Below are 16458 nucleotides of genomic sequence, written 5' to 3'. Positions count from 1 at the left end.
AAATTTCACTCATTTACTTTTTACGCTCTTGTTATCAATTTTCTCTTTCGACAAGTCGTTCAAAAGTTTTATTTTTTACACAGAAAAAGTACTACTCCATTATCCACTCATTACCCCTTATAAAATTCATTTACAAAGACATGAAGTGTGCTCCGAAAGATTAGACATGAAACGTTCTTCTGAAATTCAAATTCAAGCGAAAATTAGTTATATTGAGACCTCCGAGTGGATCTCAAAAAACAAAAGACCTGCAAAGGAGAACGAGACGAAAAAAATACATTTAGATGGATTCTTTTTTCTTCCATTCGTACCTCCTTCGTCCTTCCAACCAAACAGTACCTTGTAACAGATAATAGCTCACAAAAATACCACTATGGCTTACTGTGTTTGGGTTATCATTCGGTTGAACGTAACCACTATCAGTGTTTTTTTCTTCAGCAGCTTTGTTGCTTCTCCGCTGGGTGCCTGGGAAAGCTTGAAATGCCATTTGGAGCCTTTGAAATGGGAAATCAAACACACTATATCGTGGTTTATGTTTGGGAAAATAATGAGAAATGGGATGGGTGGAAGAACAACTCTGGATTAATTTACATCACATTAATCAATATGTTACATCACACTAATTAGAACACCCAACACCTAGAATTTGTTTCAAACATCTATTATATATGATAAAATATGAGATAACTTTCAAACACAATTCATTATGCATCAAACCATCAAGACAAAAACTATGGAAAAACGATCACCTGTACAATAGATGATACGGGAGGAAAAACATTTGATCACTAATGATCTAATTTTCCCTCAAACACATCACACAAAAACTATAAACAGATTATTGACTACAATTTACAAAAAAAAAAAAATTGCTATATAATACCTGACTGCAGACATGTATAAAGGGGGTGAATTTTCTTAGAAGGAATTTATTGGGACTGTCATGCAACTTAGCATCAGAAGAAAAAAATCTCATTGATCACCATTGTTCACCTTGATCTCTATAAGTTCCTCAATAGGCTGCCGGCATATAGGGCATTTATTGGATTGTTGTCGAAGAGCATTTGCACACTCACTGCACATACACTGGAAAAATACAACAGATGTAATATGAGAATAATCAAATTAGAAAATGAAAATAGAGTTAATTTCGATAAATTTCTTAACAAGTACCCATGGAAGAAGAGAATAAAATAATTTAAAGTGGTAAAGTGAATTAATCTTCTTGCATAAATTAAAATTAACTTGTACACCTTAACTTCTTCAAAAGTCTTAACTTTGGCTGAATTTGACATTCTTACCTTGCAACAGTAGGGTTTTACAATTGAAAAAGCTCCCATAAGTTAGAAGTTAATTCAAACTGAGCCTTTGTAAAATAATATACACAAACATTATATGACATTGCTACTACCTGTAAGGATCTTACTACCGAGCAATTAGTATATTTGTTGCTACGGGTCAGGAAGAAACAAAACCACTAGGTATTCATTTCACCCACAGAATAAATGTAAGTGCTGATATTGTGATCTATGATTTTAAAGAATGTATGTGTGATCAGATGACACACCACAAGCTCACAACCTTGAAAACAAATTAAGAGGGGAAGGCAGGAGAGGAAGAAAAGAAAAATTAAGGTAATATAAGAATCACAAAACACCCATTTTACCTTTTAGAAAACCTAACAATGAGCTCAGTTTTCCATAGGCAATCTTGTGCAAATACAAACTGATGTATCCTTATGAACCATAACTGCTATTATCCGCATGAACCAATACTTGTCCTATTATCTTAATTTCTTCCTTTAAACTGGTTATCTATTCTATATATAGGTAGATTTGAGATGAAATCTTACCATATGTCGACAAGGTAAGACAGCAGTATCCTTTGGTTCAGTCATGCATATGACACACTCCTTCCCAGGATCATTGTCATCAAAATCATCTGTGGATGAGTTTCCTATTCCATATAACTCTCTCAACTCATAACGAACACCATCAATCCACAAAATCTGCTTAACTACTTTTATTAGGAATGGACCAGCACCATTACTTTTCTCTAAGATACCTTGAGTTATTTGCATGTGAGGGGATGCATCTAGCAAGGAATCACCAGGAGTTTCATCTTCTGAGGTAGTTTTCAAACTTGTTTCAGCACATATTACAAGAGGAAAGACATCTTCTCCGGGTGAGGGCTTTGAAAGATCATCCAACTCAAAGAAGCCTAGGTCAATTCCTGTTCCAGAAGGCTGAGCAAATTTCTGGCCAACTCCTTTCTGAAAGGGGATTCTGACCGGCTGAAATGCATCAGGATATAATGGAACAAACCTACATTTTTCTTCTTCCTTGGCAAAGTATAAGATAGTAATGCTGCCAATGACAAATATAAGGGGTGGAGAATTTAGAAAAGCTAAAATATTTCATAAAATATGCAATATTCACTCAATCTTCAAATATTCTCATCTTACAACAATAATTTCATACAATTAGTCAATCAAAGTAACAAACTAATCACAAATTCAACCCATAACCTGTGGTTTCTCATTGGTATTTCATTGGCACTTGACATTGTATGCTTGCTTTTAATACTTGCACAGAACTGTTCATAATCAGAATGTAGGCAAAAATAAAGGTTCAGAACACAAACAGCTGTAATAATAAATATTGCTGTATTGGTTTTTTCTGCCATATCGCTACATGGTAGTGAATGTTGGACTTTAAAGAGATAACGAAAGAAAAAGGTGGGAGTAGCAAAAATGAGAATGTTAGATGGATGTGTGACCACACAAGAAAGGACAGGATGCAAAATACTTGGGAAAAAATGAAGTTAAATTCATTGGTGTCTTTAGAAAATTCAAATTCAAGTTGTGAACAGAATCTCAGTCATATTCATAATTGTTGACAACAGCTGATACTTGCAGGTTGCTGGATCATCATATCAGTGGAGGAGAGAAGTCCTTGCCACTAACTAAGTACTTTAATTCAAGTTGAGAGTCAAAATTGATCGGTCCCCTGTCTTAACTCTTTAAGAGTTATAAATTTCAGAGTCCAAAAGAATCTAAATGATTCTACAGATTGCTAGACATGATAAATTGGTACTACTGAGCACCTTAGACATAAATCCAATTCATTGGTGTTACTTAGACGAAAAAATGTGAGGGAGAGGCTGATGTCAGTTGTTCAAACCCTATCTGATCTCAAAGGAGAGCAAAATGACTAAAAAAAGGGAGGGAAAGGTCAAACAATAGGTGCATTTCAGGGTTTCTCACGCAGAGTGAGATAGCAGCCACTAGAACCACAAAATGGGACACCATTGGCCTTGCCCAGAATCCAGATAAACACTCCCCTACAGCTCCTCTATCACACCCAGGCACAGCAACACCGAAATAGTGCCACTACTGTCTGGTATGGATAACTATGCATAATGGGAAATCTAACAATTTTGTTTTAAAAATGTACGAGTATTAAAGAAAAAGTCATTGAATAAACCAAGAATTTGATCCTTCTAAGTATTACTCTCACCCCTAAATAGTCCCTCACTCAGGTATTGAATACATCGGTTCAGCACTTAAGAGTTAATATACTAAAATTCAGGGATCAATTTGAGGGGTTTCTCAATTGGGAGTTTATTCTATAGCTATTCAATCAGTATCCTGAGTTTGCGTGTTATCTGAATTCATGAATCGTAAATCCATCCATCAACACAACGAAGCACTAAATCAAAAGGCAATACAATTCAGAGGGAACAGAATAAACAAAAACAGTTACCTGCCATCGTAGACAGCATCGAAAACGAAGGAAAGAAGATGGTGATCGGGGTTGTGGTCGTCGACCTCGAGGCGCAGGGTGTCTTTGTGGACATTGACATAGTTCCTTATCTTCTTGGCGGTCTGGTGGTCGACGTAGGGCGGAGGAGTGGTGGAGGCGGGACGAGGGGCGGGACACGCGGAGGGATGGGGCTGGTAGTAATGCTGGTAGTGAAATCGAGGGGCGAGAGTGGGAGTGCCGTAGGAATTGGGGTTGGAGTTGTAATAGAACGAAATTGAGTGGCTTTGGGGAGGACCTGGTGGTGGAGGCAAGGGAGGGGGAGGGGCGTAGGGGGTTGTTGAAGGGAGAAAGTAGCCTTGAGACTGCGGTGGTGGTGGTGGCGGTGGCGGAGGAGGAGGGTGGGATTCAGGAGGGTAGTAGTAAGAAGGGGGTGGTGGTCGGTTTTGGAGGTAATTGTTTCTTCTTCTGCTGTTGCCACTCCACGAGATACCCATCAGAATCAGAATCAGAAAGAAAGAAGATGAAACAGAGATTGCTCCGAATCGGATGCGTGTTGTGTGGGAAATTGAGTTGAGCCAAGCCTCAACACCTTTCAACGCCTTCTCTATTCTCTTTCTTTCTTTTTTATAGCAAATTATCTATTTGTCCAAATCAAAAATCAAACCTCTCGCCTTAATTAATTAAATAACCTAAATATTTAACTTTTTCCTTACAATTTTTGGTCAATTCTATTTGTTTTGTTTTTACTTTACCACTATTCTTCATTCTCGATAATCTAACAATCCCTCAACTCATGTGGCCCTCTATACTCCTTACACTATTGTCTTCAATAGAAAATAGTATATTACATTGTTTTTGAAATTTTATTCAACTAGTAAATAACATTGTGTTTCGTGGTCAAACAAAGACAATATTTTATCAACAAATTTAATGATTATTTACCGTTAGCATAAAATTTATACACGGTCAATTAAAAAAATATTTTGATTATAATTTTAATTTCCTTAAAAAATTATATAATTTAAAATACAACATATTTATCATATATAATCATTTATATTGTTAGATCATAGTTTGAAAATAAGTGTTTATTTTCTCTGATTCCCAAAATACCATGAAAATAAAAATGGATTAAAGCTACATGCAGACGTAAAGTTATTCCACTAGACGACGCGTTTTACTTTTCTTAACCAACTAGGCTACCAGGCGTCTAGAATGTTCGAGAGAAAAGGAAATCTAAAATATATTTAAACAAGTAATAATAACATATTAAAGTTGATTATTTGGAAAATGATCAATACAACAAAATATAGATTATAACATCAACTCTAAACTGAGAATATATTATGTAATAATTTCTTAAAATACCTTTTTATAGCATTATATTTTCTATTTTATTTTATCACATCCTTTTATTTAATTTAATGATAAAGACTTATTTTCTTCTTGTAAAAAAAAAAGACTTGTTTTCTTTGTTTAGGATAGAATTTGTCAAACCGTGCCTAACATGCAATTGCTACTTGCTAACACTCATAAATCGTAATTAAAGCGTATATTACGATTTATGAGTGTAAGAAAAAAAAAAGTCTGAAAAATATGTTTGTTAAAAAAAGAAAGAGACGTATCTGGTATATATTGTTGGATTTAAATTAAACAATTAATACTATGTTAAATATTAAATGAATGTCTAATGTACGCCTATTATTATAGGACGGAAATATTGGTTTAGTATTTTTTATTTATTTATTTTACTTTTATCCTTAAGTTCTTTAGTTCTCTTCTCATGCGAGAAACAACTTTGAGAAGCGAAATCGCCCACTCTTGATCCCTTTCGACCGTCATCGGATCTTTCTGCGGCCACCGTCTATCGCACTTCGTTGCCGTCATCGGCGCCGGTAAACATATTCAACCACCACTCTTCTTCTTCCTTCCTCAATTTCCGGATCTGTTTCAACTGAATTGATTCTATCGGCGGTGGTTCCGATGGACTGTCATTTTTACAGTTTTGCATCTCTCTCTCAAGTTTTTGAAAATTCGAGTCTTATATGTATGGTAACTTAATCGTGCATGTAGGTGTATATGAATGAAGTGACAAGAGCCTAAGATCTAATGAAGCGTCATTGATAAGCATCGAATTAGAAACTTGTGATCGGGAAATTACTTAATTGAAAATTAAGAATAAGAATAAAACACTCGTTTAGTTGTAATGTTGTTCAATCAGGTTTGTGCATTGCCGAATTGAATATTGGAATTTTTCTTATGAGTTTAATTTTTATGAACGGTAAGAGAATTATTTTTTTACTATAATTGTTGCTATAATTATGAAAGTCAATAAACTTTCCTTAGGTTATAGTTTGTGATTGAATGACAATGTAAAAAATCATTACGCAATTTTTTTTATGTAACACTTGAAAATGGAAAGGGGGAATATCTGATTAGAGTCGTGCTTGTTCGAGGCATCTTACAAACTTTGCTTATGCAGGAATTCTGAATCTTAATGAAGTTGTGAAGTGATGATGAGTGGAAGAGCTATCCAATAACATGACATGAATTCCAAAATTTTCTATACTTGAAAATTAAGCCAGCTTAAACAATACAAGGATGTTTTCGTTGTTTTATGGACTATGGAAGTACTTGTTCAGCAAGATGGAGCTTCATGTACTCATTCTGGGTATTGACAAGGCTGGCAAAACGGTAATACATCTTGTAAGTGCCATATTTTAAACAAATTACTGAAGTTTGTTGTGTTGCTCTGAATTTCTGTTTAATGCGTAATTGTTAGACTTTGCTGGAGAAGATGAAGTCGGTGTACTCAAATATAGAAGGCATTCCTCCTGATCGAATTATTCCAACAGTGGGATTGAACATTGGTCGCATTGAAGTGGCAAATAGTAAACTTGTGTTCTGGGACCTAGGAGGTCAGGTATGAAAAAAGAAAATAGTCAAATATTATCTATTTAAGCCCTATAAATATGTTACTTGGATGAATTGTTAGTGTAGCTTATGAGCTGCTTGTTTAAACTCTTCCATTCTAGAAGCTCAGAAGCTAAAACAATAATCATCTACATAGTTCCTGAAATGTAATTTTCTTATGCTTATTTATATTTTTAAAATGTGATTAATGAAAGAACGAGATGCTACTTTGCTTTTTAGAATTTCCTTTGGGAAAGCTATCTCTACTAAACTAGCTGGTACCTGGTAGTGTTTGTCTAAAGTTTATGTTCACTATTTTCAGACATAACAACTACCAGTTCATTAATGGCTATATATTAGAACCGTTACTTGAACTATGCAATTTGGACCATCAATTTTACCCTCTCTCTGTTTAAAGCCTGAGTTCATTTGTTAAATTTGCAATGCTAAATGAGTATTTGTAATTGAAATTTATGCATGGACAACTGATGCAGCACTTCATTTTTAATTGTAAGCCTGTATGCTAGCAGGAATAGAATGCATCATTTCATGCGATGCACATATGTGGCCCCCTTTATACTGTTTTTTTCTGCTATTTTGCTTCTTTTTATATCATTCTTTTTGTGTGGTGTTGGAGAGGAGAGGGTATAAAATATGCAATAAGATATTAATGTAAGTTCCCCTATTGTCAGCCTGGTCTTCGCTCAATCTGGGAGAAATATTATGAAGAGGCACATGCTGTAATATTTGTTGTTGATGCTTCTTGTCCGTCACGCTTTGAAGATGCGAAGTCAGCACTGGGTTAGTGAGACTTGATTTTAGTATTTGTTGATAACTAAATAAATACTTCTTAAAGGTGTTGGCTCGCAGTTGTGATAATACTATATATGACACAAACACGGCATAATGATGATTTAATAACTGACTTGTTTTCCAGAAAAGGTGCTTCGGCATGAGGATCTACAAGGAGCCCCTCTTTTGATATTAGCTAACAAGCAGGTGATTTTAACTATTCTCCCCATTGTATATAACCTTATAGCATGACTTGTACTCTTGAAAATGTGTCAAATAAATCCAATTTAATCTAGTACTGTTTATTCTTGCTGTGCATGTTCAGTGTCTTGTTTAATATCCATATCCATGAGGCACCAGTTCTGCATATCTGAGCACTAACTAGACTAGGGTACTGTCACTACAAGATATTTTTATATATTTCCCTTTGTTTTTTCTTTGGGTGGGAGGGAGATCTGCAAATGATGCTTTGTTACCAATAGCATTTCAAAGCTCTCTGTTAACCTGGCTCTTTTTTCCGATATACTTGTCAATTTACCCTCTTAGCTTCATAGTGGAAATTCATGTGTAATATAGTATGATGGTAGTCTATCTCATCCATCTATTGAGGTTTCACCATTATTGTGTCCTCATTTGTTGTCATCCCCCTCCTTGTCCTCTGATGAGTGTGTATTTGTGATGGCTGCTTGCTTGACATTCTTGTGATTGCAGGATATTCCTGAAGCAGTATCAGCTGATGAGCTTGCTCGATATTTGGATTTAAAGAAGCTGGATGAAAGAGTTTCCATGTTTGAAGCCGTGTCAGCGTACGATGGGTAAGTAGTTGCATCAACTTTCCCAAGTTTAATCTAACTTGATCCATTATAATTTTAATAAAGATGGAGATATCTGAAGTACATGCTCTTGCACATTGTCTTTTAAGAGAAAAATAACTGTTAGGCGTATATTGAAGCATAGGCACTTAACTGAAGAAATTTTCTTTTGAAATGTTGCAGGATGGGGATTAGGGAAAGTGCAGAATGGTTGGTGGAGGTGATGGAGAGAAGCAAGAGGACTGAAATGTTAAGAGCGAGGGCAGGTGCAATGGGTCCAGGTCCCTAGAAGGGTCTTACATTAAACTGAAGTGATTTCTCGATTCCTTTATATAGCTTTGTAAATCCAAATTGGATTATACGTGATCATAAATGCAGCGAGCAGAAAAGGTAAAAGAATAACATCGTGTTGCATTAAACTGAGCCTTGAAATTTGATGCCATAGTTGTAATACAGCCGTTTCATATGAGAGGCTCAGTCTCCAGTATCTCTTAGAGCAATTTTTCTTCTTACATGCCTTGTATAAGCAATCTGTGAAATGATGGGCTGCGCCGGAGGGTTTTCTGCTTCTGCCTCGCTGCATACTTTTGTCAACTCTAAATTGTAATTGTACCGTTCATATTTGAATGAATTAATTTACTTTCCTATCTGTAACATTGTATAAGCACAGCTCTGCCATATTGATCCTGGTAGTCACTTGGTATTCGGAGGATATATGGTATAGTATGCAAGGGACACTTGGGTTGTAGCCAAAATTTTATGGGAGGAGTGTGATTGGGGTGGATCTACTTACGTTTAATTTCCATGCGAGTCATGCCAGAGGAAAATAATTTAAGTTTGGTTACCAATACTATTTTGCGGGTAAATAAGAATATGGAGGAAAAAAAGAAGAAAGAAAAGGCTAGAAACAACAAACAGAACTAAACTTTCTTGGTAGTTCAGTTATCAATACTATTTTGTGGGTAAATAGTCAACTTCATAAATTTAGTCTTGTAAAAAGTGTGATAAATTAATTCTTTAGATGATTTATTGACAAATTGATTTTTAAATTTTATATTAAGTTGGTTTTTAAAAAATACAACTTATTATCAAATTGATATATAAATATTATAATTTAATGATAAAATGGTCTTATAAATTTAGCGACAAAATTAATTTTTTGTACTTTTTACCTATTTAAAGATTAAATTTTCTATTTTTTATCTTTTACGATCAATTTGTTATTGCATCACATTTTTCAATATGAATTTGATCATTTACTGTCCAGTATTTTGTCTTCTTTCGATAAAAAAACAGTTATAAAACTGATTTATTCTCAGCTCTCCAAATTTAAACCATTATAAGTGTTTATTGCATGTTTAACTACGCCCTACTCTAACTAATATTTTGATGAGACTGCCCTACTCTAACTAATATTTTGATGAGACTAATTTTGAAATTTTGGTTAGGCTAGATCATAATTCATAACCCGACTAATAAACAAGTTGTGATAGCCCTAACTCGATTTAAAATAGTGTGAAATATAAAAATTTGTTTGGACATTATTAGATAGGTAGGGTTCAACTACCCTTCTTAAAAGGAAAAGTTATGTTAAACACATTTTTTGACGGTTTTTAGTAAGCCGTATCTAGAAGTTGTTGGATGAGTTTTACCTTGACTTTCCACAAACCAATGAATTTGTTGCTAGAAGGATGAAGAACCAAGTTGACAAATATATCATTCACGGTTCAAGAGAAGTCATGACCTGTATCTACTATTGCCTTTAACAGTCCCCCTTTTTAGTTAGTTGAAGAGTATCAATATCACGTTTGTAACACACTTTCTATTAGTTAAAATTTATGAAAAACTATAAAAAATTACGAGTGGAATTCTTTAAGTAAAAAAACTAATATACTTTTATAATTTTTAATAAATTTCAGCATATTAGAATTTACTGTTCTTATAAGTGAAAAAAAAAGTTTGGTAGCCTTGAATTCATTGCCTTGGTTAGCCTTGAATTCCATGCAGCTTGGGGTTTCAGAGAGGTAGACGAAGATCTATTTGTTTCCTTATTTTCTCTATCACTGTTTTAGCCTTCAGCAAAAACAACCAATGTCTAGAGTTAAGTCATTTCTCAAAGTTGGCACACCAAAATTAGGGCCCTGAACATAAAAATCGGAGTAAAATAAATCTGTTATTTTGAAATCAATGGAAATAAATTTGAGTCTTACATTTCCTTCGAACTCTACTTAAAACATTCTTGTCTAAGGACTCTTGTACCTTCTCTGCATAGCTTCTTGTACAGTCAAAGATGAAAAACAAAAATAGAATGTTAATTTATTTTCAGAAAGCTGAGAAGTAATTCTTGGTACTGTACAGATAAATTAACACAGTAAATCAGTTAGATTTAAAGTATGATTCATCATTCTATAACACTGACTCCAAATTGACCATGTGTTATAACAAAAACAACATACATCTAGTGTGTTAAAGAACAACACTTTCAAAATCAAAGTCTCATGAGTGGATTTTAATATATCTTCAAGGAAGTGGATACAGAAAATCTTTCACGTTTTCAGTACACTAGCTAATAATTTACCATGATCATGGACCTATATTGCATTTTGCAATAAATAACACAACAAAGCAAAGCAAGACGCAAACATGTTATTTTCCTACCCATGACAAATTAAACTAGTGAAGTAGTTAAGCAAGCATTACACTCAAATTCAGCATAAATCTAGTCTAGTTCTCTTGAGAACTGAAATGCAACCTCTCTGCTGATCCCTAAAGATCCTGATCTCAGAAGAATCCCTCAAATCCTCAAGGCTAATATACTGCTGTTTAACCATCCTCATGGAATCACCCCCTATGTCATGAATCCAAACATAAGGGTGACAAGTTTCATCATAGTAATAAAGCAAGCTCTTCAATCCCACACCATCATTTCCATTCTTACCAGGCATATATGCCTTGTATATGCGTTTACTTCTCAGCCTCTTACATGAACCTGGCTTCAAAGTGTGAACCTTCTTCAGTATTGATCCCACCCTTATCTGCAGCTCCACTGGTCGATCACTGAAGTTCCAGATCCTTGTACCTAATCCATAGGCTTGAGTGTGGTCATAGCAACCATCGAAGCAACCACCAAGAGATAGAAGGCTCAAACCTCTCACTTTCCCCATGAGAGTTTCCAACTCCCTCTTAGTCATCTTAAGCTTCCGACCAAGTACCAACACACGTTTTTATAATATAGGAGCTTCATTTATATTTATATAAATTGCACCAAAAGATACCCTTGTAATAAATTTGGGTTCATTTGCAATTTTTTGTCAATAGTGTATGGACTTAGAATGTAATATAATAGTATATATATGACTAAGAATGTAATGTAATATAATAGTATTAAGTTGGTTAACCTTTTACTAGTTTAAAAGACATTAATATAAGTTTTTTGTCAACAAGTGTAAATTTTTTTAGACTAATAATGTAGTGAAATTAAACTCATTAAGGGTAAAATGTATTTATACTAATTGTTTAAAATATTTTTATATTATCATTTAATTATAAATTTTTTCGACCTTAAATTTGTAAATATTATTAAGGTCTCTTGTATATAAGGTATTTTTTATTTAGATATCAATCGATACAATTTTATTCTTATAAAAGATACTTTAATGGATTGAGATGAGAGATTTATAAATAATATATGGTCCTTCCTCTGAAATTTTATAATTATCAAAAATATAAATTAACATGCATATTAAATTTATTAACTTTTATGATGATTATCTTTTAAAATCATACAAATAATCTATTTTGTTCGATTGACCATGTAAAAAAAATTTCGACTAATGGTGCATAAAAATTAAAACACTTTTGTCAATGTATTAAGTTATTTAATTTGAACTCTTTCTTATGGCTCACACTCACTCACACGAGCGGTTGGTAAGCGTTTTCTGCGGCTGTGATCATAAAAGAACACAAAACAGATTATGTTGAGACGTGTACTTTAGTCTTAGAACCCTCACGATGATAGAATATTGCTTATCCCCTCCATCAAGGAAATGGTAGGGTCCAATAAACCCCCAAATTCAACACAACAAGACAGTGGGAAAGTTTACTTGCACTGACAAAAATTCAAAAAAAAAATCCTAGAAAATGGATTTTCCTTTGATTCTTGGGGTAGGAAAAAGAGGCCACTGGGTATTGCCACCCATACAAGGCATTCACAGATTCATGATGAGGCAGCATATGATGTTGCCTCACCTTTTATCATAAGGGGTGTCTTTTATTTAAGTTGAGGTTCTAGATAAATGACCTTCCCTTCTATTTTTTTTGGACTACACTTCATATATAGTCAGTGGAGCGTGTGACATGGGAATGACCAAGGATGAGTTATTTGGAACAAAACATAGAGGGGTGGTTAAAATTACAATATATGATAATTATGTATATAGAGAAAGTATTTTTCTTTACTTCATTTCATAATATAAGTAAAATTAAAACAAACAAAAAATAGCAGAGGGTCTTGCACTAATTATCAATTGATCTATAACACTAATTATTAATTTGGTGTATATGGATAAAAAAAATTGATCTAGCTTATGCATTTGTTTTTCATATACGTCCCCATCATCATCTGCTACCTAGGGAGTTTTTCTAAAATATAAGAATCAAATTAAAAATACCCATCACATATAAGGATACACGTATTGTACATTTGATCCTTTCCTTATTCATGTCTTATACTTTATATATATAAATAATGTCTTATACTTTATGTTTTATAATTTGAACAGATAGTGCGTGTATTAAAATTTATTAACTGCAACCACAAATTAAAAACAACTAGACTTTCAACCCTTTTTTTTAAATTATATATATATATATATATATATATATATATATATATATATATATATATATATATATATCATTTTATATTTATTTATTTATATAAATAAAAAATTTAAATATTTAGTATTATGTTAAACATAATTATATTATTAATGAGAAAGTTGATTAATTATATTTTTAATTGAGTTAATTTTATCTTAAAAATTAAGTATATTAAAATTTATTGTTTATTCAAATAATAATGGTGATATAATATCTTTTAAAAAATAAATGTACAAAAATAAAATTATTTATTTTAAATATTTTTAGTAGTGAAACAAATACATAAATGTTAAAATTGAAAAATAATGTTATATATTATATTTTTAATGAACATGTGTTCTTTTTAAATTTATTAAGTATTTTGAATTTCACTATATTTTAATTTTTCTCCAAATAATAATATTAATACAATACCAATATGAAACACTAAAGTTAAAGAATAATATATATATATATATATATATATATATATAATACAATATTTATTTAAATTTGAGTGTACATTTATAATAAAAATTTAAGTATTTTTTAAATTTGTTGAAATAGTATGAATTCTATTAAATAGATATGATCATTAATTATTTTTAAAACTATAATTTTACTTATTTTGAATATATTAATTTGTGTAATATTTTAAAGTTTTAAAGTTTGAATTAATTAACCTCATGTAATATAGATTGAATAATCTCGATTTAATAATAATAATAATAATAATTTTTATTTATTTTTCCTTAGTTTTAGTTATATTTTCATTGTTTACTAATTTTCAAAAGTTATTTACAAAAATAATTATATGTTTCAAACTTTAAATATTATTGTTTACATATTTATTAACTTATTAAAGATTTCATTAATTGTTTCTTTGTAATAATAATTATATTGTTACATATGTTAGTTATTTCAAATTAATGATATTTAATTGATGTTTATTATCTTTTATGGTATAAATGTATAAGGATATTAAGTTATAGCTTTAAAATAACTGTTTTATTATTATTATTATTATTATTATTATTATTATTATTATTATTATTATTATTGTGTCATATTTATTGTCAATTTAATTATTTAAATTATTTATTGTAAGATTTATCATATATCTTAAAACTAAAAATATTATTATTAAATTGATTACATTAGTGATAATTATTAAATTATTTACCGTGATAACATGTATTTTAAAGAAAATAAATTAACCAAATTGATAGTTAAAAATTATCATTCATATCATTTGGCAATTGATTTGAGTAGAAAAAATTTTGACATGTATTTTAATGGAATTGTTTGAAATATGATTGATAAAAAAAAATAAAAATTGTCACAATAATAGAATCTCTTCATGTCTTGTTGAACAAATATAATGTCAAAGCAAGATTTCTAATACAATAGCTATAGAAGAAAAAAATGTAACATATAAAACCTGAACAAAAATAATAACTAAAACTTATAATAACATAATACTAAAACGAAGAAGAAGAAAAAATAAATAAATATTGATTCATGTAAGAACTTTCTAATAAAAGACAAAGAAAAAGATGATTTATGTAAGAACTTTCTAATAAGAGCGTGATCTTGATTCAAATGTTTATTGAATTTCACAAAAATTATTTGAATAAACAATTAGACATAAAATCAAAATATAATTATAAAAGGTACTAAAAATAAAAATTTAAACAAATAAATTTTTATCAATTATGAATATAAATTTGTCTTATACCTTATCGATTTAAAAGAGCTAAATTATCATATTTGACGATGATCAATAACACATTCAAATATCATTTTTCATACATAAAAATAAAAATATAGAATGAAATACATTATATTATAATAATGAAAAAAGAAGAAGAAGAAGAAGAAGATAGAAAACACACTCGAAAGAAATTGGGTGGATATTTACAATCATTTGAAATAGAGTTTATATAAAAAAATAAAACCATCAATTTGATAATGAACGGTGAAAATGATAATACAATTTTAATTATAATCAAAGACTATAAATATTATTAATTTTAAAAATAATTTCATTATTAAAAGCTTTAAATAATTGTAAATTTATAAAGAACCAAGTGAAAAAAAAGTAAGAAACAAATAATATATTATAATATTTTAATAAATAATAATAATAATGTCTACTATTTTATTATATATAATAATATATTATTTTATAGGTTAATTTAAAATTCATATTTATTTACATAAAATTAAATCTTAAAACTCATTCATGTATATATAATGATTTTCTATTAATCTTTTTTAATATGATTCAATAGTATTTTAATACATATAACAGTTAAATATTATTGGTATTCATTGTGTAACTTCAATGTGGTATTAAAATAATCTAAAATATAATTAATTTTTTTAATCATTGAACAAAATTTTATTTTAAAAAAAATAATTTAAAATTCAAAAATATTATTAACTTTATCGTATGATAAATTCTGTAACATATATTTTTACATATAGTTATTTTTATATAAAAGTGAAGCCAATAATATTTATTATTTAATTATAACATTTATAGTTTTTAAAAAGTTAGTTTATAAAATAAATTTTACAATAAAAATAATATAAAAATTCTTATATTTATGTTAACTATTAGTCTTCTATCATTAATTTACATTTATCTAATTAGTTCTAATTTAAATGATTAACATTGAATATAATTATTAATAATTTTATTTATTTATATATATATATATATCTAATTTTTATATTTTCGTAATTTTAAAATTATATTATATTATTTTATAACTTTAAAGTCATGAATTTAATTTATTATTTTTTCAGAAATATATTTTAAAGTAACTAATTATAAAAATAAATAAATTTGTGCATGGATAGTAATATTAAATTAGTGTAAAATTTTACATTTATTTTATTTTATAAATTTTCCTTTATATTAATTCAATATGTAAAATTAAATATTACAAATAATTCAAATTATTTTTAAAGTGAGAAATTATTGATTTTATTAAAATATATAAACGACTATTGATTAATGCTATTAATATAATGACATAAAATGTAGAATACTCTTCTTCCTTCAAATCACTAATTTTGAATATGTTGCAGCATGATGTTGAAAAGTTTCTCCTTCTTTCAAATCATTAATGTTGCTGACGCAGTGATGACAACGTGATATTGAGAAATTTCTTCTTTCTCCAAATCACACTAATTTTGCTCGACTGAGATCGTGATATTGAAAAACTCAATTTTTATATATTATGAAAGATAGAGAAGTTTCTTTTTCTTTCAGATCACTAATTTTGCTGGCATGAGAACATGATATT

The 16458-nt window shown here is 30.1% G+C and overlaps 3 protein-coding genes across 3 annotated transcripts; 1 reads left to right on the top strand and 2 right to left on the bottom strand.

Annotated features, from left to right (window-relative positions):
* Positions 1–275: 275 nt before the first annotated feature.
* Positions 276–4396, bottom strand: LOC114386982 (probable E3 ubiquitin-protein ligase LUL4). Its single transcript, XM_028347071.1, has 3 exons — positions 3765–4396; positions 1853–2366; positions 276–1086 (listed from the first exon to the last, which is right to left on the bottom strand). The coding sequence occupies exons 1-3, from the start codon at positions 4256–4258 to the stop codon at positions 973–975; spliced, it is 1122 nt and encodes a 373-aa protein (XP_028202872.1). The 5' UTR covers positions 4259–4396; the 3' UTR covers positions 276–972.
* A 1116-nt stretch (positions 4397–5512) lies between these two features.
* Positions 5513–9076, top strand: LOC114386984 (ADP-ribosylation factor-related protein 1-like). The gene is made up of 7 exons (XM_028347072.1): positions 5513–5659; positions 6247–6458; positions 6547–6687; positions 7370–7478; positions 7615–7676; positions 8181–8284; positions 8465–9076. The coding sequence occupies exons 2-7, from the start codon at positions 6366–6368 to the stop codon at positions 8568–8570; spliced, it is 615 nt and encodes a 204-aa protein (XP_028202873.1). The 5' UTR covers positions 5513–5659; positions 6247–6365; the 3' UTR covers positions 8571–9076.
* A 1685-nt stretch (positions 9077–10761) lies between these two features.
* LOC114386985 lies at positions 10762–11503 on the bottom strand. Its single transcript, XM_028347073.1, has one exon. It carries the CDS (start codon positions 11470–11472, stop codon positions 10990–10992), a length of 483 nt encoding a protein of 160 aa, XP_028202874.1. The 5' UTR covers positions 11473–11503; the 3' UTR covers positions 10762–10989.
* Between the last annotated feature and the right edge of the window lie 4955 nt (positions 11504–16458).

The sequence above is a fragment of the Glycine soja genome, chromosome 15 (genome assembly GCF_004193775.1).
Source record: "Glycine soja cultivar W05 chromosome 15, ASM419377v2, whole genome shotgun sequence".
NCBI lineage: Eukaryota > Viridiplantae > Streptophyta > Magnoliopsida > Fabales > Fabaceae > Glycine > Glycine soja.
Note: the sequence above shows the minus strand (reverse complement) of the source record. Positions and strands in the feature narration are given on the sequence as shown.

Bases quoted from the DNA above. Each gene is read 5' to 3' on its own strand.
- LOC114386982 (XM_028347071.1), bottom strand. From the start codon at position 4,258: ATGGGTATCTCGTGGAGTGGCAACAGCAGAAGAAGAAACAATTACCTC. The intron at 2,367-3,764 runs GTAACTGTTTTT...TGTCATTGGCAG, and splicing joins GATGCTGTCTACGATGGCAG to CATTACTATCTTATACTTTG. The intron at 1,087-1,852 runs GTAAGATTTCAT...GTATTTTTCCAG, and splicing joins TCTTACCTTGTCGACATATG to TGTATGTGCAGTGAGTGTGC.
- LOC114386984 (XM_028347072.1), top strand. From the start codon at position 6,366: ATGTTTTCGTTGTTTTATGGACTATGGAAGTACTTGTTCAGCAAGATG. The intron at 7,479-7,614 runs GTTAGTGAGACT...CTTGTTTTCCAG, and splicing joins AGATGCGAAGTCAGCACTGG to AAAAGGTGCTTCGGCATGAG. The intron at 8,285-8,464 runs GTAAGTAGTTGC...GAAATGTTGCAG, and splicing joins GCCGTGTCAGCGTACGATGG to GATGGGGATTAGGGAAAGTG.
- LOC114386985 (XM_028347073.1), bottom strand. From the start codon at position 11,472: ATGACTAAGAGGGAGTTGGAAACTCTCATGGGGAAAGTGAGAGGTTTG.